The following is a 21,115-nucleotide window of genomic DNA, read 5'->3' as shown; positions in this document are numbered from 1 at the left end:
TGATCGATCAATCCACAATCGTGTGATTGTCTGCGAGGCTTTTTCTCTCATCGAGCTTCTTTAAATAACGTGGCCCTGGCTAGGAAAATCACGGCGAGGCGTTTTGTCACGTGACAGTAGCATCGTCCAAGGGTTCAGCAGCCTGGCACGTAACAAATAGCCAACGAAGAGGAAGATAGAGAGAGAGAGAGAACCGTCTCTCGCCCAAGGGGGTCGAGATTATCGTTCGTGGGCTGGAAAGCCGAGGATAACCCGATGAAGGGTTGCTCTTCCGAGCCAGTGGCGCGTGCCCGCTGTTGATCACCCCTTCCACAGTTTATTATACCGATGCAACCCCGTTGGATCACGCCCCAATAGTCCTTCAGCTGCCGCAGACTCCATCGTAGCAACCTCTGAAATCTTTCGCGAGATTCGTCGGTAGTCCCGGAACTCTGCTACTAATTTCCATCCGACAGCTATTCAGTTTTCCTGAACGTGGCTGCACAAACGAAACAGAACAGATTCTTCGTGGCCCATCGAGGAGGATCAGGATACCCGCTAAAGACAGTAATCGGGCCGCTTACCTGCGCCTCTAAAAATAAGGGATCCAAGAGAAAGGGGTGGAAAGTTACATAATAACGGCGAGGATGCTTTCACAGTATATTTATCCCCCGGACTGTCTGCCGCACGGTCTGCCGAGGATAAACACACCGTTTCATGAACTGCATGATCGCTGGCGCCCGAGCAACCGCGAATTTCGAGCTGAGAAAATTGACCCTGCCCGGTTTCAACTTTCTCTTCTTTTTCACTCTCCGTTCCTTGCGCGGTAATATCCGTTTTCTACATACAGGAACGAACAAACGTGGTGAAAATTACAATTTTTCATGATTTGTCGGCCTATACTACTGCCATTTAAACCAATTAGCCAATTTCAATGAAATTTTCACGAGTTTCCGAAACACATTTTTGAAATTTTCGTTATTGGCCCAGCTAAAATAGTTGTAAAAATCACTTTTCACTATTGTTATTAGACCAGTCATTTACTAAACTAATTTTTCTAGCCTTACAGGGAAATTGAAGTCGTTTGGTCCATTTGTAAAAAAAGTTATTCTGATTTAAAGTGTGTATATCGTGTAACAACAAAGTAGAATTTTGCTCGAAAAGCTTCGCTATTATAGCGTCAACGCCAGTAGCCATCTTAGGCATTGCTGTAAAACTTGAACATTGTAAGCTACAGCTGTATCATGGTACAAATTCAGCTTCTAAACTCGACTTCCTGGACAGGCCACCAGTTTCGAAGTTCATCCACCATAATACCTGGCCGTGCAGCTACATAAATCGACTACCTCCCAATATATACGTTGGTACCAGTGGACCAGAAGATAATTCCATCTTCCGATGTGGCCCTGTCGCTTTCTCTTTCTATCTACCTCTCTCTATCTGTCTCTCTCTCTCTCCATCGACCACCCATTCTCTTTGTTTCTCTAGGTAGTCTATACCTGGTCCAGAGTCAAAAGCCGCCGGGATTGAAATTATTGGAGGATCCACGGTTTTTCCTTGCGAGGGATTCTCGTCCGACCGTGAGCAATGGTCGCCTGTAATTTCGGGTCCCATGGTTTCGACTATACTCCTGTACAGTTACAGCCAAAAGTATTTCTTCGCTCAGCTCTTATTCTAAAGTTCGTAAAAAGAGTATGAACTCTTGAATTTAACCCGTTGCCTTAGAATATCGTGTCAGGCTCGTGATGAAGATTCAGAATAGACTCTATATTATTAATTTTCTTTAAAATGAAATTTTCTATTTTGGTTTTTTTTAGTGTATAGTTAACGGAGAACATGTACGCATACAATATAAATTTTCTCCTTTTTTAGGAAATTACGAACTACAAAGTTTTCATCACTGAAACCGTAAAATAAGTCGTACGGCAAGGGGTTAAACAGAGCAGAAGTTTAGAGAAACCGACGATAAAGCTGCTGTTTTTATTTTATATAAAACATACTACTATATATTTTACGGGGAAGCGTAGGAGCTTCTGGAGTACAGTTCGAAAGTTCAATTGCTCCATAATATAGGACAATTGATCAGCCTTATCGCACATGTGCAAATAGAAGATCAGATCGCAGTGTGCTCGGGAGTCATCGACCTAAGATGTAACTGCATAATCTATAGTCCATAGCTGCAGCACTCAGATCAGTGCAGATTCGTTTACCAGTACAACAATTATCTCTGACAAAGAATATCGAACTGTGTCTGTACACATACGATTTTATAAGTTGTAAATTTCTGAAAAAAACCGAGGTCCCCGAAGCCTAGACCGGCAATTTGCAGAGGTGTCCAGGTGAACAGGAGGTGGCTAGATAAGTCACGTCTCGGTTCGGGTGGCAGACGCTATTCACACCGGGTTAACGAGGAGTGTCTATTCGCCATCGGTTCCTATGCGGTGTAGTTTCTACAATCTGCTAGGCAAAAAGAGATCCATCCGCAGACACACCGGCAGACATCTGCGAGCTTTCGGCGTTTGCTGCGAAGATGTGTAGCGTCACACAAAAAATAATCTTTCTTCTCCCTCTCGAGGAAGCTAGGAGAGAACGTCGGGGGCAACAATAGTGCAGATTTTCTGCGGGACGAATAGGCAACGGGGGCCAGATCGTAGACCGAGAGACCAGCAATTTGGTCGTCCATCAGGTGGCGTCTTCGTGACCGGCGAATATTATGGCTCGGGTAAGAGTCCCGTCGAAATTCAAATTGAACTGCACGAGGCCGGCGCGTATACGGTTCACCGTATAGCTCGCGGCTGCTTTTCTACTAAATCGTTTTGATTATACTCATTACACCCCGGGCCGCGGGTATTCGGGGCCTTGGAGTAGGGACCGGCTGCTGAGACCTTCGTGTTCTCTTATTCCCGGAAATCGTGGGCCCCGACATAGTCGGTTTTTGATCGACCGGCATACATATGCGTGTTGTATCATTTTATACACGCCGACATTCCGGGACGTCTGAGCGTAGGTACCGATGCAGGGTTGTGTATTCCCCGCTAAATGCTTCCCCCTCTACCACTGAATGTGGCTCGATTCTCCTCTGGCGACTCTCTGCGCGAGGGGAATGCGTGACGTCACGTTATCCTACTAATCTTTCTCATAAGTTTCGAGCAATTCGATTCCCCAGTAATTATTATAAATATTTGAAACATATGTGGCGACTGTGGCGACACTCACCAATGTGAAGTTCATGTTATGTTTAACATGTTTTGAACCTTATTATTTTGTCTTTAACAAAATAGGAAATGTTTAATCAATAGTCTTCTATCGAAGATGTAGGATCAAAGAATTGAGTTTAAAGAATTTATTTCTAATAACATTTTGTTTAGAATTTTATAATAGTTATAAATAAATTTCAAATAAGAAACTTCAGCCTTGCACATTTTTTGGTAACTCTAGTCCTAAATTCCCTGGAGATTTACCAAACATACACTACCGGCCAAAAGTTTGGAATCGCTTCCAAATAAATCAGAATCGGAATAAATTTATTATTTTTGAAAATTGATTTCCCTCCATAATATAATTATATTTAAACACACATTTGTTTATAATCAGGATCCGGTTAATCTTAATCTTCCTTGTTAAATAAATCTTCCATGGTTGCTCTAAAGGCATTAAGTTTGCCTTAAAAACATCCTGCTTCTCCGATTTTACGCCATGATTCCTAACTTTTGGACGGTAGTATATAAAAAATTTCAATGCTTGGTATTGACATCTGATTGACAATAAACGTATCGATGCTATTCGAACTAGAGTCGAGCATACGCAAGTATCGAAACAATAATGAATACGGTAGGTATCGAAAAGTATCGATTTCCAGATGGTTCCTTCAAAAATCTCAGTAGTCTGGAGCCAGGCCCATCGGCCGAACATTACAGAGGAAAATGATCGAGCTCGTCGTTCGCCTCGCGTCAATTTCGCCCGCGGTGCAAATGAGAAACGGGGCCGCTATTTCCCCGTCTATCGTGTAGCAGCTTTACAAGGTAGATAAGATAAAGTCTAGCTAGAGTAATGAGCCGGTATCTGCCGCGCAGAGCAACGCCGCGACCCGAAACGTCAATAATTGTAACTGAGATTATCAGACGGATAGAGAGCAATTAAGCTGCCCCGCAGAGAAAAAGCCATCCGCTCGGATAACGACGCGTTACGTTTTAGAAAAAAGTCGATTGGCAAGGATATCGGCGGAAACGCCGATCGATCGATCCTGTCCACGGAACAGCTGTTCCAACGAAATATCGAGCAGCGGTATCGACTCTCGAGAGCGCAATCGTCCGATAACGCGTAAAAACGAAAGCCCTGGGTGATTTGCATACTCGTCGAACGCATAAATTCACGAACAAACGGATTATTAACGCGGCTATCGCAACGAGCGATATAAAACGGGACGGTCGAGCGATTTACACGTGTTTAATCAGCGAAATCCGCGGAAAAAACAAGGCGAAAGTCTCTCGAGCGATCAAAGGAACGGGATTTAAGAGCTCGCGGTCGTTGGGACTCGGTCACCAATTAATTACGAGCAATTTTCGCGTAATCGTTTTAAACGATGGTGTAATCGAAACTCGGAAACGAGTCTCTGAAGATCGAGGATCAGTGGTTTCGAAGGAAAAGAGGGTCGAAAGTGGTGTCGCGTGGAGAACCGGCTAAATATAAACATTATTTACACGCGGGTGCAACCGTATTCCGTAGAAGGGTGTCAACGGAAACGCATTGCCGAACTATCGATCGACTGCAGTCGCTACAATGCACAACCCGGCCAGCACAGTTAATAAAGCAGCGTACGTGTGTACGCCAGCGGAAAGTTGCAGCGAAAACCGGGATAAACCAATAATTATATCCAACGCCCGACAAGTCTCACGATTTTTCTTCCTCGATGCTGGGCGACTTCGCTGCTATCGCTCCAATGAAATTTCAAAGCGAAGAGTTTATAACATGAAAATTTTTCATATTCATATTTTCTGCAATTTCAACATGAAAGTATGAAATCCCATAGCCTGAGAAAAACAATACCGTGCACCATGGCGCTTAAGAATCAGCAGAATTCGACGCTGTATTCTTTTTACATTAGTCAAAGAAAAATGCTACGTTAGGTGAACATGCTGTAAGCTGTAAAACGTGAAAGAGTTTATTCAATCAAAACCACCATCTTTTTATAGAAACAGGATTCGCCAGCTACCCGAAAGCTGGGAGAAGTGTGTAGAAAGCAATGGTGATTAGTTCGAAACGTAACGTGTATTGGTTTTTTTATAAATAAAGGTCAAAATAATGCTGAAAATGCACCGAAATTATTTGTACGCGTAATAACATCTGTGCAATTATTTCCGAGGATTACGAATCCAATTACAGAAAGCAATTACAGGCGGCGGGGCAAATAAAGTCTGAATTATTAAAGAGAGTCGCTCTCGGTCGGATTGAACCGGAAGCCCGGTAGCAGAAATGCATCGGTTGTAACACGGGGGGCGCGCGCGGATCGATCAAACGGCGCGCGGTCTATAATGCACCTCTCGGGTGCATAAACGTGTGCTGGGCGTCGGGTACGCGGTCATGTTCGCACACCAATAAGACCGGGACACCCGCCGGACGACATTGTAGCGACTTGCGACATGCGCCGCAATTATCCGCTCGCCGTCTCATTTGCGATTGTAATTAAGATCAGCGGTGGACGCGGGCGCATTCGAGCGTGCACACCGATCGGCTCCGATTGCAGTTGCAGGCGCGAGGCTGCCTCGCGCTTTCATTGCGGCGCTAACGTGGCAAACTGTTCTCTCGCGCCTCTTCTTTCTCGTTTTCTTCCTTGCCTGTCTGTCTGCCTGCCTGCCCGCCTTCCTCGACATCGCTGGACAGCTAACACGTAACGGAGGCCAGAATTTCGTGTTTTACCAAACCGACAAGAAATTTAATCGCGATATTCCAATCCTGGGGAAAAATGATTGAGCTTTATCGCCGCCATCTACTAATTACAGACCCCGAAGACAAGGGAAAAGTTTGAGTTACGCGTGCTAGATCTAAATCGATTCGGATTTTATTAGCGAGACTCGACTGTGGACATCGTAAATTAGTATTGTTATTATTTATCATATGCAGCGTCTAGCAACTCGTATGTCTAGACACCGTTAGAACAATTTATTGGACATAACATTGTACATTAATATATTTTTGCGTTACTGATTCTCCATTTCTTCGATAATAAATTGCAGAAAATTTCGCAAGCGGTACGATATTGGCAACTTTCCCCTACAACTCTCGGACACAAGGGAAAATCGTAAGTTATGCTTGGCGAATGAACATCGATTCCGATTTTATTAGGGGAAAGTAGCCAAATGCGTTCCGACCACCTAAATCGTAAAGTAATTCGTTATTACTTCTTGCACGCGCAACGTATAGCAATTATTGTCGCATCTACAGCCTCTACAACCGGTTTTTCATAGCAATGTGCTCTTGTTTATTTAGAGCTGGAGCAACTTTTACCAAATGTACAAACAGTGGACAATCAGTCTTACAAATTCATAACATAGTTCTGAAGAAATCGCTCAATTCCATTTTCCTGTATATTAACGAAATCTCCCGGATTTTGTATCACACAGATTTTCGATTTCCTGGATGCTAAATCACGCAGAACTACCTAAGTGGTCCGATATTGGCAACTATCCCCGCAGAGCTCGCGCGCAAGGGAAAATCACGGGTTGTTCGGTGTAACGCGGATGAAAATCGATTCGTATTTTATTATCCTGGAAACTAGTTCGCCGAGGGGCAAGCTTCTCCGGTTTTTTCCGCGTGAAAACGTCAAGCATGGCCGAGCTTGCGTAGGAGTTTCGGCTCCGAGACGCGTAATTAGAGGACTAGCCAAATGAAATACATGCGTTCGATCAGGGCGTTTGAATGAGTCCTGGGTTGCGTTATCAGGAAACATCGTGTTGCAAGAAAATCGTTGCTCCTAGCGGTCGGCTCTCAGAACTAGTTTTTAACGAACTGGCGCGCGGCGGTGGCGGCGGCGGCTTTCCTCCTTAAACGATCGGCCGCCGGTATTCACGGAGCGTTAAACCCGATCGACGTTTATAAATTTCGGTCTTGGTATACTCGCATACCGGCGTCCATTGCTGTTTTTCTCGACTTGCGCGAGACTCGACTTGTAATCCCGAACCGACTCGTAGTCCGATGAAAATAGCAAACATCGACGTGAAAAGAATGAAAAGCGGCTAATCGAACTGGCATTAATATTAACGTGGAGAGTAGCCTAATCGGATTATCCTGCTCGTTTTGCAACTATGGTCTCGCCTGCTGGTTTTCGAGCCAAGTAGCCATTAGATTAGTGCCCATGAAACTGTCATTGACCAGGTTTTTGTTAATGTACACCATCCGTTTGGCGTTACAATTTAGTATTCGTCGATTGTTCGATTTTCTACTCTGCCAGTTTTTCTAAGAAACTCCGCGAACGTCAAGCTTCGTATTCATGCACGCTTACCGCCACTTAGTTCTCTTTTTCATTCATCAATTAGAGCCAGGAGAGTTCAAGCAGCATGAAATCGGATCTTTCATATGCAAAGCTTAATAATCGAATTACTCGGAGACTTCGACCACGGCTTGTTTATGTCCCGAGCAGGTGGCCATTAAGGCGACAAAGTAGACTACCGATTTACATAGCAGTATCCACGGGGAGAGCAATAAACGCGTATATAAAATAGCTTTCGACATGCGACCGGTCGGCTAAATGATTTTCGTTTCGATCCACTGTTGCGCAGTCACGTTGCCGCTCGACAGTCGCAGTCCACTTGCATAATAATATCCTGCCGAAGAAGTGCAGTTTACGCGGCTGCACGATAATCTGCCGGCAAGGGTGGCGCGTCACGTACCGAGGCGGAGATGATTGTTGCGTGACTTCGGTCCACAACGATCCCCCAAATTCGCCACCCGAATCCTTCGGTGCGCCTTGCAAGAAGTTGAAAAGAAAACATTCGAAGGTATGGATCGTTTAGGCACGAGCGTTCGCTGCAAACGTAACACGCACGAGGCATAAAGAGGAGCGAGAAGCATGGGGATGCGTTTTGCGCCCCGAAGGGCGGGGGTGGAGATCAGTTTCCGCTTCGATGGCCACATGTTGCGAGTTTTCGAAATCCTCGTGGCTCCTTTGATCTTCCTGTCGATCCCCCCACCAATGACGAGGTAGTTGAAGAAACGGTGCATTTACAGTGTGATTTAACTCTTATGTAGTCAACGAAAATGTATAGATTATTTAAAACCTTTCTGTATTTAACAGGTTTGCAGAAATTCTCATTATAAGACTATAAATTAATATATTAGCGAGTAAAGAACGGCGTTTCAGAAACAGCACAATTCGATACTGTATTCATTTTTCATTTGAGTCAAAGAAAATTGCTGCTGAGGTTACGAAAATGATTCGTTCCGCGTTAGGTGAAAAGCTGTAACCTTTAAAACATGCAAGAAGTGGTTCCAAAGTATTCCGTAGTGGAAATTTTGATCTCAGTGATGGAGAACGCAGTGGAATGCCAAAAAAGTGCAGGACGAGCAATTATTGAATGAAAATCCGTTCAATCAATTCCTTTTTTTTATAAATAAAGATCAGAAGTGTGTTCAAAAGGTACCGAACTTATTTGTGCACCTGATAGGAAGAAGATGGCAGCCTGTCTGTCGAAAAGTCCCTTTCACCGGGATTCACTTAACCCGGTTGCCGCGATTGCTCCTCGAGATCGATCCCTCATCACGGAATCGGCTCGTTACACCCCATCAGCTCGTCATCGGCGCGTCAGCCCGGGGCGGAAGCATTCTCCGCGATCATGCGTTTCCTCGGCGACGAAGCGCAGCCACCGAGTGTCGGCACGCACGTCCACCTCATTACGCTGATTGCCGGCGCAATCAGAGATGAAACCGCGTGCCTCCGTACCCAGTAACCCCTTCGCTCGTACCCGGCCCCCGTCGCGACCGTAATTGCTGGCATCGCTCCGAGTATAATGTTCTCAGACGTTCTCATTTATGTCGGCACAAAGAAACTGTTCGAATTTGACTTTTCCCAATTACTCGCTTCACTTCCGCGTCTCCCAGCTAGATTGAAAATAATCAATCGTGCTCCATTACCATTCAGTGAGCTTCAAGCTTCGTTTTTACGTATAGAAACTGCCGTTTCGTTTCACTTTTCATTCATGAAATCGACGAGCATTCTTAACCCCTTGTCCTACAATATCGTGTCATACTCGTGATGAAGATTCTGAACAGAGACTGTAATAAACATGTATGTTATTAATAGACTGCGGATCTTTATGCAATTTTCAACTTTTCTATATATATATATATTCTATTCTATATATATACATTCTATATATATATATATATATATATATATATATATATATATATATATATATAGGTAAAGAATTAAATAAAATCTTATTTTCAGTGGTAGTAGCCGTTGTAGATTCGAAATAAATAAAAATCGTACTAAATTCTGTGGAATTATATTTCCTGGTATTTTTTTTTTTTAATTCTTGGAAGCCATAAATGCATAAAGATCCGCAGTGTAGTTATTAATCTCCTTTAAACCGAGATGAAATTCTCTGTTTTAGTTTTATTAACGTATAGTTATCGGAGAACATGTAGGCATACTAAAAGAGTTCTTGAGACCGTAAAATAAATCGTAGGGCAATGGGTTAAAAACGAGCGCACGAAAATTCGCTTTGTCTTCGGATTACGGCTGTCAAAGAAGTCATAGTATAGAGGCGGGTTGGGGAAGATTTACAGGTGTCACTTGCTCTATCTCCGCGGCGGGATTAACAAAACAAGTTTCCAATTACAAATATTCGTCAGTGTTTTATTTGATCGGGGTGTTGAGTTTCAGCGCTCTCGAATTGGAGACTGGTCGTTGGGAAACTGGTTTCGAAATGTTGCAGCCCGTGTATCCAGCGTGTGACTGTAATTATAATGCGCGGAGGCCTTTGGAAATATATTATTTCCTCCGCGGTTATTAATACCGGCCTCTTTTTCACCGGCCGATGAAATATCGAAGCCTGGGGATGCGCTAACAAGCAGGAAGTCGATCTTGCCGTTCTAAATTTAGTTGCAAAACACGCCCCCGGGGGAGGCGTTGATTTTTCGAATTTCTCTCGGTGTTTTTCCGCGCGGGTATATCTCGATCGACGAACCACAACGGCCGAGTTCTTCTCATCGAGCAGGTGAGCTTTCGTATCGAGCTAGCGTATACATACATACATATAACAAGAGCTCCGGGCACGGGTTGCTTTTAGGGCTAACGACGGGCCTCTAAAGCGAGAACGATGAAAATGGAGAGTAGGAACGGCCGTCTAAGCCTGGAATGCAGCATAAGTGCACGGGGGAACATCGGCTTAGGTTGGGTCGCCTGTTGGAGGGGGCCAGAACGTTGGATTTGACTTTGCAGTTGTGCAGCATCCTCTTCTCGATGTGTTTAACTTGCTGGCTACAGTAAGAACGAACAACAGAGAGAGAGAAAGAGAGACAGGGTCGAGAGAGAGCTAGAAAAGGATAAGGGGAGAACGTCTGAAGGTAAGAAGAACGAGAGAGCGAGAGAGCAAGAGAGAGAGAGAGATAGAGAGAGGGCCAGTAAAAGTGACGAGGGTATGATGTTCGCTTTAATATCCACCAGCAGGTATATATTCTCACTTGCTCTGCTCGTCCCACTGTCTTCCTCTCACCCACACCCGCTCCGTCTCTCTCTTCCTCCCAGCCTATTCTTCATTTAGCTTCTAGCCCGTTTCCAACGTGTCGATGGCATAATCTCTCTGCATGGGAAACTCTAGCTCCTTCGAGAGCAAAGAGAAATAAATTTTCCAGAATTTACGTGCAGCCCGAAATGTTCAAAGAAACAGGATCCTTTCCTCTTGCGGAAAGGATGACATGCGAATTCTTCCGGTCTCCCTGCCAGGATCGAAACGAATCAACCAGTCGAACAGCCTGACCAGCAATTATAGAAAAAGAACAGACAAGAAAACAAAGGGGCTAGAATAAACCTTGGAGGGTGAAGGAGGATGGGAGAGCTCTCCGAGAGTAGGATTTACGAAACGCTGCGATCGTAAATAAATAAAGGTGCAATGCCTGGCCGAGACGAGGCTTCGGGAAATAAATGGCGGAGGATAGATCCTTCGAGCTACGGATCCTTTGTCCCAGGAGCATACGCGGCGAGGTCCTGGCATTAGGATTAGACACGCTGCACACCCCCGAAAAACTGCGCCGACGCCTTCTCTGCAAGGTCGTGGGGCCCGTCATGCTCTGGGTTCGTAAAAACCCCAACTGGTTTCACATTTTCTTCTTCCTTTAGAATCTGCTGGAATACGCGACACCTTCTAATAACGCTGTTTACATATATAAATGCTCCCATCGCTTCCCGTTCTTCTTGCGAAACTTCGTCAAAAAGTAAACACGTGTTCTGTTCAAGTTATTTCCTTTTGTACAAACAGATAGACAGATTTTGTACAAATAACTTCCTGCCTATATAATTATTTCGTATTTGGTGAGATCACGGCACAGTAATAGGATTATCAGTTCAACAGAATCTACATATAATATTTCTGCTTCATTTTAGATAATTAATCTTATCAAATAATAATGTGCAGGAATGTTTGTACGGTTTCGGGCACAGCCGGTAAGAGATTGCCGGAGGCTGCGGGTCCTGCAGGATTATGTCCGCGCCAGTTCATGCTTTTATTGTTTCCCGGTGGGCCTAGGCTCTGGCAGAAAGCCGGCGGGGCGAGGCTGATCTTGTATCTCCCGAGGATCTACGCGTATTTTCACTTAGCGAGTTACACGACACCGGATACCGTTGATGTACCTCGCCAGGTTGGATCATTAGTACCAACTGTTCGGGAATCCGCAAGTACCCTCCGCAGCTTGACCCTAAATCTTTTTCCTTTTTTTTTTCTCTCTGCTTCGATCTACCCGCTGCGTTTCGGAATTGTAAAAGGGGATGAAAAGGAACTGTGCGAAAGTTTGCCTCTTTTTTTTCTGTGCCTCTTTGTTCCTTGGTCGAACTGACCCGCGAATAGGAAGACGAACTTTCGAAATTCTGGGTGGGGTCTGATCTTTGAAAAGAATATCCCCCGAACCCGATGGATCTCGGAATCGGTGGGCGTGCACCTTTATTTGTAATCATCATTAGCTCGGCACATTATTAAGAGGCTTCGAGATCTTGCTTCTGGGAATTTGGAGCGGTGCACGGGCCCTCGTAGCATTTCCGATTATGTCAAATATTAAATAGAAAATAAAAAAATGTATAAAGTGTTTTTTGAGAGGTGTAGAATTTTAAAATGAAATAAAAATCATGGCTCTGGAAGTTAGGCAGAATCATGAATGCTTCCGAGAGTGTTTTTGGCAGACTGCGTTTCTTCAAGGGACCCCGTTACAGAAATGATCGATGGCATAATCTTATCTGTAATCTTGCAGCTCCATCTTCGAACTCAACACTCTGTTTTAATCCCATCACAAAGATTGCCTCGCGAGGATAGTCCCGATGTATTAAGGAATTAATGGACTTTCAGGAAAGGTCGAACGGAAGAGCCACGCTGCACGAGGGTCGCGACGAACTGCAATTAGTCAATCTGTGCGTGCCTCCGAGACCGACGATCGTCGTAAGTAGATCCAATTCATGAGAACTCGACGCTTTCGCACAGGATTTCGCAAAGCTACGATGATCTTCTCTATCGCACTACACTTGGACGCTTCTACTGTCTTCTCACTTGTGTCGTTTCCTCTAGCCGTACGCATTTTCTCCTGCTTCAACAAAATAAACCCGATCCAGTGACCTTCTTCTCTCAGGCACTTGTCCGCTTCGGATGCACTCGGATCGAGCGTCGAAACCGAGTAGAACCGCAAAATAACACAGCCTAAGCACGCAAAAGGAAACACTCCGGAATAATAGCACCGGACTTTAATTCTTTTCGGGGAACCGCGACAATGGCACCTAACGAGGTCCCTAAACGTCCGAAAAAGAAAGCGGCGCGATACCGACCTTTCAGGTGTAAATTCGAAGTCGCGCTCTCGTTTTCGCCGTGTGCCAGGTCGCGTCCAATTTTCTCTTTCGCTACACCTTCTCTGTCTTCGCTGTTAACAATGATGACAGTCGAGATTCGCGATGTTCGCGCTCAGCAATTATACCTGGCGACCTGCGCGCCTTGTGCGTTCGACAGCTGCCGAACTTTCGTTGCAGCGGCGTTGCACCGGCTTGCATTAGTGCAATGACGGGTGTACGAGGGTTGGAAGCGAGGGGAGAGCATCCTGATGCGGGAGGAAGGATCAGGGAAAGGATCTCTTTGTCCTCACCGAGATCCTTACGGCAGCGTTGACCTGCTCCGCAATGGCGTCGAACCTTCGTTTTTTCGCTCCTCCAAATCTGATTGTTTAAAAGTGTCTTGCGGCTTCCATCTTGTAGCCTGGTGATTTTTACAGACTGTGTTAGTTCCATCGAAAGGCGACATCCGAGTTCTTCATAGCAAAGAGTTCTGGATCTATTGTTGGGAGGTGGAAGGTGCGGGAACCGTTGGAGGGTGTGTTTACTCGATAGAAAGAACGGGGGAATTTCTGTGTTGCTACGCCGGTGGGTGACTTATTTCTCTCGCGATACGCAAAAGGCCCATCCGAGCTGGCGAACTGGCCCTTGTAGGCCTGCTGCGTTGCGGTTAACTTCTGCCAAGGGGCCCCTGGACCTCGGGCATTGTTGCAGCGCCAGTTTTTGACAGGTACCACGGTGCGTGCGCCCACCTACGTACGCTCTCCACGGATTAACGTCTGGAGAGCGGGGAGGACGTGGAAACAGGTCTTGGGGCTCATTGGTATTTTATTATCGGCACAGAACGAGAGATCGGCCAAGCTATTAAGCCTCGGGGATGATAAGTTTTGTACGCAGCCGTTCTACCGTTAATGGTCACTTACTTTTCGACAGATCCACCGAGGAAACCTGTTCCGTAACACACGGCCGCCTAACCCGCACGCCTATTGAATTTCAAACGTATATGCCCGGAACTCGATTATCGATCGTTTTCTGGGTCACCTTTCTCTAAACATTTGGCGGAACTGCTCGTACACGTACTGGATACTGTGATTTAGGGGACTGGAAGCATTCTGGCCCTCTTTGGGCCTCATGCTCCGAGCTTGCTATTATAAAATGTTTGAAATGCTGATTTTAGTATCTAGCAAGAGATGATTACTAACACTAAACCTACCAGTGTCGGTCCCAGATTATTTATTGTAGAATTGTTGAAATTGGAAAGAACCTTTCGGAGGAAGTGACTGAATAAATTTCTTAAATCGAACATATACCATAATAAAAGTAACAAGAAGCTCTAAAATAATCTCAATCTTGTCAATCTTATAATCTATGCTTGGTAGGTTTAGTGTTAAAAAATAATGACCCTGCAGGTCCTAAAAATAGAGAAATATGGTCGTGGAACTGTAACAGGCTTCTCCAACGTTGATTTTATCTTTCTGGAACCCTCTCGAATCGGCTGGAGCATCTCCGCGAAATTTGGCGAGATCGTTGCGAATCGAGAAGTGATCTCCAGCAGTTACGTAGTTAAAAGAACGGCGGAATTCTACGGGAGAACAAACATAACTTACCGGCGAAGGGACGTCGGCCCTTTCACCGGTGGGACAAAAGTTAAAACTATACCGAGGGCGTAAAGCGTACGCATCCTCTATGCAGTTGAAGAGGGTCAGGTGAAACTCTATTGAGGGTCCACCTGGGGAGTATTTATTTCTGAACGAGATGCACAGGCCTGGCCCTAACCTAACCTAACTCTTGACCATCCCCACCGAGTGCAAATGACTGGAAACCCTCCTGAGTCGTTTCTACCATGCCGGCAAGTGCACTCCTCTCGCTTGACCCTTCTGAAAAACGAGTGATCTCTTCGTGGCAGATGCAAATGCGGTTGGCTTCACTGTCCCCCTTATAGCTGAGAAAAATCGACCTGCCGATTTTTCTCTTAAGTTCTTGCCGGAGAAGTTAAGCCCACCCCGGACGAAGGGTCCGGTCCAGTGGCCCTTTTGTTGTAAATCTCGAAATCTCTTAAAATAACGCGGTCGTACCTGTCGCGTTGATTCACGTGGTCGGAAATACGGATCACCGGCTAGGCCAGGGTCGATTTTGCATCTTCGATTCGAGATAACCGAGCCTTTGACGAGGGACGACAAGTTATGCTAGCTATGATCGTCCCGGGGGAGCGCGAGTCCTTGAAAACGGTCCGTGTGAAGAATCAGGATAAAAATCGATCTTGCATCCAACATGATAGAGAATTGTCCATTTACCGAAATGTCAATTAATGTTGAGGATCAGAAAGCATTAGAAAAGATCAAAATGAATGTTAACGTTGTGTATCGACTCTTTGAACTCGAAGCAATTTTAACTAAAAAATCTGGACATTTCTTCCAGCTCAGATTCATTGTTATTGAATGTAATCTTTTTTGCATTGTGCACATCAAATTGAACCTGTTTTCTCGTACGACATTCGATCTTTTAACAATTTATGGGATAGAGACGAATCTAATAATATTAAAGCTGTTTTGTACAAAGTCTTGAAGATATTACCACGTTTTTATTAGCTCGCTTTCTTGTTTGTTTGTCTGTTCGGTGGCAAATTTTGCAATTGATTTTAAACTAACTTCCTGATGAGCTAGAGACTTGAAATCGGTTACATGGCTCAGAACTGGATGAAAATGCATTATTAAAAAAAATTTTTTTTAAAGTCTATCCGTTTCGGAGAAATAACAATTTTTCAACTAAAATTGGGAAACGCGTTGTGACCAGGTCGACGGACAGGATCGTCGGACTACGAAGAGGGCCAAGATAATGACCATGTTGTCGTCGGTGTGGGTAAAAGAGCGAAACCCGTTCGCCTATCTCCGTGGAATAATCCGCGGTTCACTAGTAGAATTCGGTGCCGTTTTGGAGAACAGTTACTAGCCAAGTCCCTATAATTCTCGGTTGGTTTCTCGGGATTATTGTGCGTGGTAATATTGTAGCGAATCGTCGTGCTCTGGGGCTGTAGGGGTTTCTTCTCTCTACCTGGCGTCGAAGGAAGACGGTATTATGGCCGCCGTAAAGCACTAAAACAGCCCGATAGTTGTGTAGGGCCCCGCGGGGGAAGAAGTAAGTGGACATTAGTGGCCGCATTGTGAATCGGACCGCAGCGTCCGCCTAAAACTCGCCTAAACTCGCTACAGCCACGTTTTGCTGCACAAAGAAAGCGCCGATCCTGGTGCCGCGCCGGTTCGGTTTTCCTTCTCTTTCTCTCTTTCTCTGGTTATCCCCCCCTCTCTCTCTCTCTCTCTCTCTCTCACTCTGTTTGAGCAAGAACGACGCACACTCGCGACTGTTGCGTGTAGACAACAAGACGGGCCCCGTGGAGAGGAGGAAGCCGTGTTTTACGCTTCGTGGATATTTTCGGGCCTTGTGGCCCACTGATTCCGTGGTGGTGGGGGCACTCGGACAAGACACACAACGCTATTGGTTACTGGGATTGCGTTACCGAAGCTCGGGCCGTGGAACAAGGCACGAGAGGAATTCATCGTACTTCGGAGGTGATCCACACCGTCAGCGAGGATAGATACTTAGAACACACGGCTTTAGGCGCACCTAGTTCGTACCTGCTCAATGCTAAAATTATATTGTTAACACCGTTGCAATCCTGCAAATGCGTCTACACCCCTAACACATCACCTACCGGCGATTTTGCCATCGTTTTTCAAAGTCGTCAGCTAACCATCGAACTCGCATATATTGTTTCCCGCAGAATTAATTTACAGTCCGACTGATGAATGTTGAAATGAAATAGAGAAATGAATAATTATTACAGTCAATTGATTACATTAGGGATATAATATCAAGTTCCATCCGCGAATAATTTCTACTGTTAATAACCGTCGAACAGCATAAATTAAGCATTCCTTCCGAATTTAATTAACAATTCAATAAATGGACAATACACTGTATTCGATACGATGTGAATTTTTAAACGAATTTTTCTGACGGACCTGCCGCAACGAGAAATTAATTGACAATTCGATAAATGAATAATAGAGAACAGCATAATTAATATTCTAATTTTTGGCAACCGAGTGCAGTTCACTGCGTTTCATGCAGGACCACGAGACGGCGGGATAATTGCGAAAAGGACGCACAAAAGAAGATGCATGTTAAAATCGGGGCAGAGGATCGCATAACGAAGCAGTTTCGATTCGAATTTCCGGTCGGACGGCGATCGCCGCGAACCTCTCTCTCTCTCATTGGGTGGTCTCTCATTACGGCGGTTCCTTCAATGACTTCTTAGCACATTCGGCCAGGAACATATGGCTCCTGGCAGTTGAATCGGGATGACTGGCCGCACAGAGGGCAGTATTGTAGGAGCCGGAGTGATTTTTCATGGGAACCGTTCTGGTAAAAACTTCTATCCTCCGTTGCCCGGGATAATGAGTACTTTTGTGATGCAGCCCGGCCCCGGTTTTCTCTAGTTAGACGCATTCGATTCGAACAAACGCTTCTTCAGGTTCATCCTTCTCTAGATACTGTATTGCTACCTGACCGCTCCATTTGCAATTTTTGTCCGCTTCCTGTTCTCTCATTCACCGAAACAGGTCTCACTTTTTAAAGTCTACGAAAGTCCTTGAGACAGCATCAGTCTCCGATTATAATTAGAAAGAATTTATAGTTAACGTTTCAGACAATTTCGGATGTTCGTCAGAGGGAAAAATTGCGAACACAAAATTTATTCTATTCCTGTTTTGATCCATTCATTACTATGCTGATTAAGACTCTCATTCTTTGAAACATTCTCGAACAACGTCAGTCGTTAATTATCCTCGACGTGAATTCGCAAGTTAGGCAATCTTTAGGACAATTTAGGATGATACTGCTTTACCAAGAAACTGTATTTACAGTTTACTTGCTTGCCGTTTACCGCCATTCATTATGCTAATGAAATCCAGCTCCAAGAATATTTACGTTCTTAGAATACGTACAAAAATTCCTCGGACTATCAACAGAGAAAAATTGTAAAACATTTATTCTCTTCTTGAACCTTCAACTATTTCTGTGTTAATCAATGTTCTTTGCAAGAGACTGCTGCTTCTTTGAGAGAAATAAAATTTCTCGAGACAGCATGGTCCAGGAATAACATTATAAAAATAATTACAGGCTTGGAAACCTTGAGGAGAACTTTTACAATGATCTTCTTTCGGAAAGTCCTCTTTTCAGTCTGAAGTCGGTATCATTTTTCTCGCCGGTCACTACAGAACGAAGCAGAACCAATTTTAAGGACAGCTGGCACAGAAACGATTTCTTAGATCAGTCGAAAATCGTTCTCGGCGAGTGTCCGACTTTTTCGATCAGGATAGCAACGTTGTAATGGATTCCCGGCTAAACACGGGTCCAATTACGTTTAATAAATTCCCCGGCAGAGAGGTCGTAGGAAAGTTGTCCGATGTCTTCTCGATAGTAACGAATTCGATCGCAATCTATCCGGTGGATCTCCGGGATGGAGAAGAATAAACGAGTAATTGGCGAAGGAGGAAGGAAGCGGTTCACGAGTGAAGAAGAGGACAAGGAAGGAACGGGGATAGAGGATAGAGAGAAGATAGAGGGGACGCCGGTAATTATCATTTCTTGTACAAGAGCCGGCGGTGCTGGTATAGTCACGGATATAGGCGGTTTTGCAACATTCGGGCCCTCATTGTGGTGTGGTTCCTCCCGGTGCCCCTCTCGCCTCTTCGGTGCCCACTCTTTCGGTCTCTCTTTCTTTCTTCTGTTCTCTCCGCGCATCCTGTGCGCTAAAACAAAACGAAAACACTGCACGGGCCTCTCAAGGATAACGACTATGAGGCCTAGGCCGAGGCGGCAGCCATATTGCGGACAATTGAAACCGTTGCAGTGGGTTTTCGGGTACCTGCAGCTGCAACAGTTCCCTCTCTCTCTCTTTTGCTCGTGACGCACGCCATAACGCGCAGATGCGCCCGTCGCCCCGGCCAATTAATGCGAACTCACGCACGCTACCCGGAAAAAGGGAATTGTGGGTAATTAGATTCCGGAGGCCGAAAAAATAGCCGTGAAGCAGGAATTTCTGCCCCCGATTCCTCCGAGCTCGATCCCCGCTAGATCCAATCTCTGTTCGGAATGATTTCGACGACCCTTCTTCTTCTTCTTCTTCCTCCTTCATCTAGAAAAAAACGAAAAGAAACTAGCATAGCAGCTGCACGTATTTTTACTCGGTCTAGCTTAGGCGAAACTCGAACACGCTTAATGCCAGAGTGTGTAAATAAATTCACGATTGCAAATGCTCCACTGTTGCTGCTGGAGCAGCTCTTGGCACACGCGCCGCAACTTCTAAATGTTTTGTTCGACCGTGCCAATAAACTTCGAAACGTCGAACTCCTGTTTGAGTTCCGTCGGAATTTGTTTAGTGGGAACGTGGCGATGGTTTAGATAGAGAACTCTGGAGAAGTTGGGGGGAATTGATTGCTTCTTTGCTGCGTGGAAACCAACCCTCGTGATCGTCTGATTCGACTGTGACGTTGATTCGATTTTTTTTCTATTTGATTGTCACGTTGATGAGATCAGTCGAATTAATGGAGAATAATGGAGAAGGACGATTCTTATGGTATAGTGAATTTCGATGGTGCGAGCGAAAACTTTTGTAGACCACTGTATCCGTGTAATATATTCCCGCGCGAAGATGGTGGCTCGAAATATTTTTCGTTCGGCCTAGAATACACGCCACCGGTCCGTGTTCACACTCGCATCCGGACAAAGAATGCATTTGCCACATTACGAAGGACTTTTTGAGGAGGAAAGGAAAGGAAAGGAGGGGTGGGTAACCCGATGCCACAAGTTCAGCACCGACGCTGTAAACCACATGGCAATAGTGGGGAGGAATGGTTCTTTGTATCCGTGTGTATAGAGGACCGTCTAAGGCCGGCTAAAAGTCGAAAAGCCGACTTAGCCGGCCTTAGCTGGGGTCTCTGAATCATTCTTCGATTTTTACGTTCCGAAACTCGGACGCCTGCCTGTTCCTTCGGTTCCTCCAAAAATCATCAAAATAAAATTAGAGTCATTTATCGGATAAAGGCGACTCTGCGCGACAAACAGAGCCAACGAATTGTCCGAAATTTCGCGGAATAATTACGGAGGACTGATCGCCGAGTCCGAACAGGAGCTAGAAAGTGTCGGGGGCCCGGGAGCCGCGGGTCCGTAGCAATTAAACCGATCGGCCACTGATTGCGCGGCTAGTTTACTGGCGCATAAATCGTCGATTTAAAGCTTCGAATTTTTTACGGTCGCTCGTCATAACGGTAGCCGGTGTTTTCTACACGCGTTCCCTTAGCTGCCGAGGAACATAAAGTTCAGCCGCAGAGTCTAAATGTAAATCGGTTTTGGCCGAAAGAATTTTTAAGCGCGGCCAGATTCGAATGGCGTCGATGGTAATGCAACTTCGACACCAAGGAATGGCGAGACAGAAAGAGTGAGAGAAAGAAAGAGAGAGAGAGCTAAGAAGCAGAAGAAGAAGAAGAAGAAGAAGGGGCGAAGAGACGAAAGAGGAAAGGGGAAACACGGGTTCGCCGAATCTAAAGGACTCGCAGGCTAGCAGGGCCCGAAAGTCGTCCTACACGGTCAGGATCCAATCTCATTTGGTACTAGCATGCCTTCGCTCACTCACCTCCGAGCCACGGATTATTGGCTGCTCTTCTGCCCCCTCTACATGGCCTCTTCATCCTCGATTCTCCTCGAAAGCACCATCCCCACCTCGTAGATCATTATCGCCAGACATTCCGAGATGTATCTGCAGCGCAAATGCGGCATTACCGGTGAACAGTCTCTCTTCCTCCCGCTCTCGCTCTCTGCCCCCCACCCTCTCTCCCTCGCTCTGACTGCAGATCCATCGGTCCTTGAACAGACCCCCGACCACTCCAGCTAGCTCCGAAAAAACAATCGAGCCGCTATCTGCCTGCAGCGAGTGCAAAAATGCTAGTCGCGAGAAAACACCGGTCCAACAATTGAAGGAGGCGTTACTCGACAATTCAATACGTTTGCTGCCACCCTCAAACAATTTGAAGAAGACGGCACGTTGCATTTAACCCT

General features: G+C 45.4%; 1 protein-coding gene across 8 annotated transcripts in view; it reads left to right on the top strand.

The window, feature by feature from the left end:
- Positions 1-21,115, top strand: part of Ca-beta (Calcium channel protein beta subunit) — a 96,675-nt gene that overhangs the window by 23,476 nt on the left and 52,084 nt on the right. For 5 of the 8 annotated variants that reach the window (XR_013009443.1, XM_076428940.1, XM_076428939.1 and 2 more), the window contains exon 3: positions 12,534-12,623. The exons of the other annotated variants lie outside the window; for them this stretch is intronic. Coding sequence is in view for 4 of the 5 variants with exons in the window: in XM_076428940.1 (XP_076285055.1) it covers positions 12,534-12,623 (90 nt within the window). In the remaining variant the exon portion in view is untranslated. The remainder of the gene's footprint in view (positions 1-12,533; positions 12,624-21,115) is intronic. 8 annotated transcript variants of the gene reach the window in all.

The sequence above is a fragment of the Lasioglossum baleicum genome, chromosome 8 (genome assembly GCF_051020765.1).
Source record: "Lasioglossum baleicum chromosome 8, iyLasBale1, whole genome shotgun sequence".
Lineage (NCBI taxonomy): Eukaryota > Metazoa > Arthropoda > Insecta > Hymenoptera > Halictidae > Lasioglossum > Lasioglossum baleicum.
The sequence above is the reverse complement of the archived record's forward strand: the minus strand, read 5'-3'. Positions and strand labels throughout refer to the sequence as shown.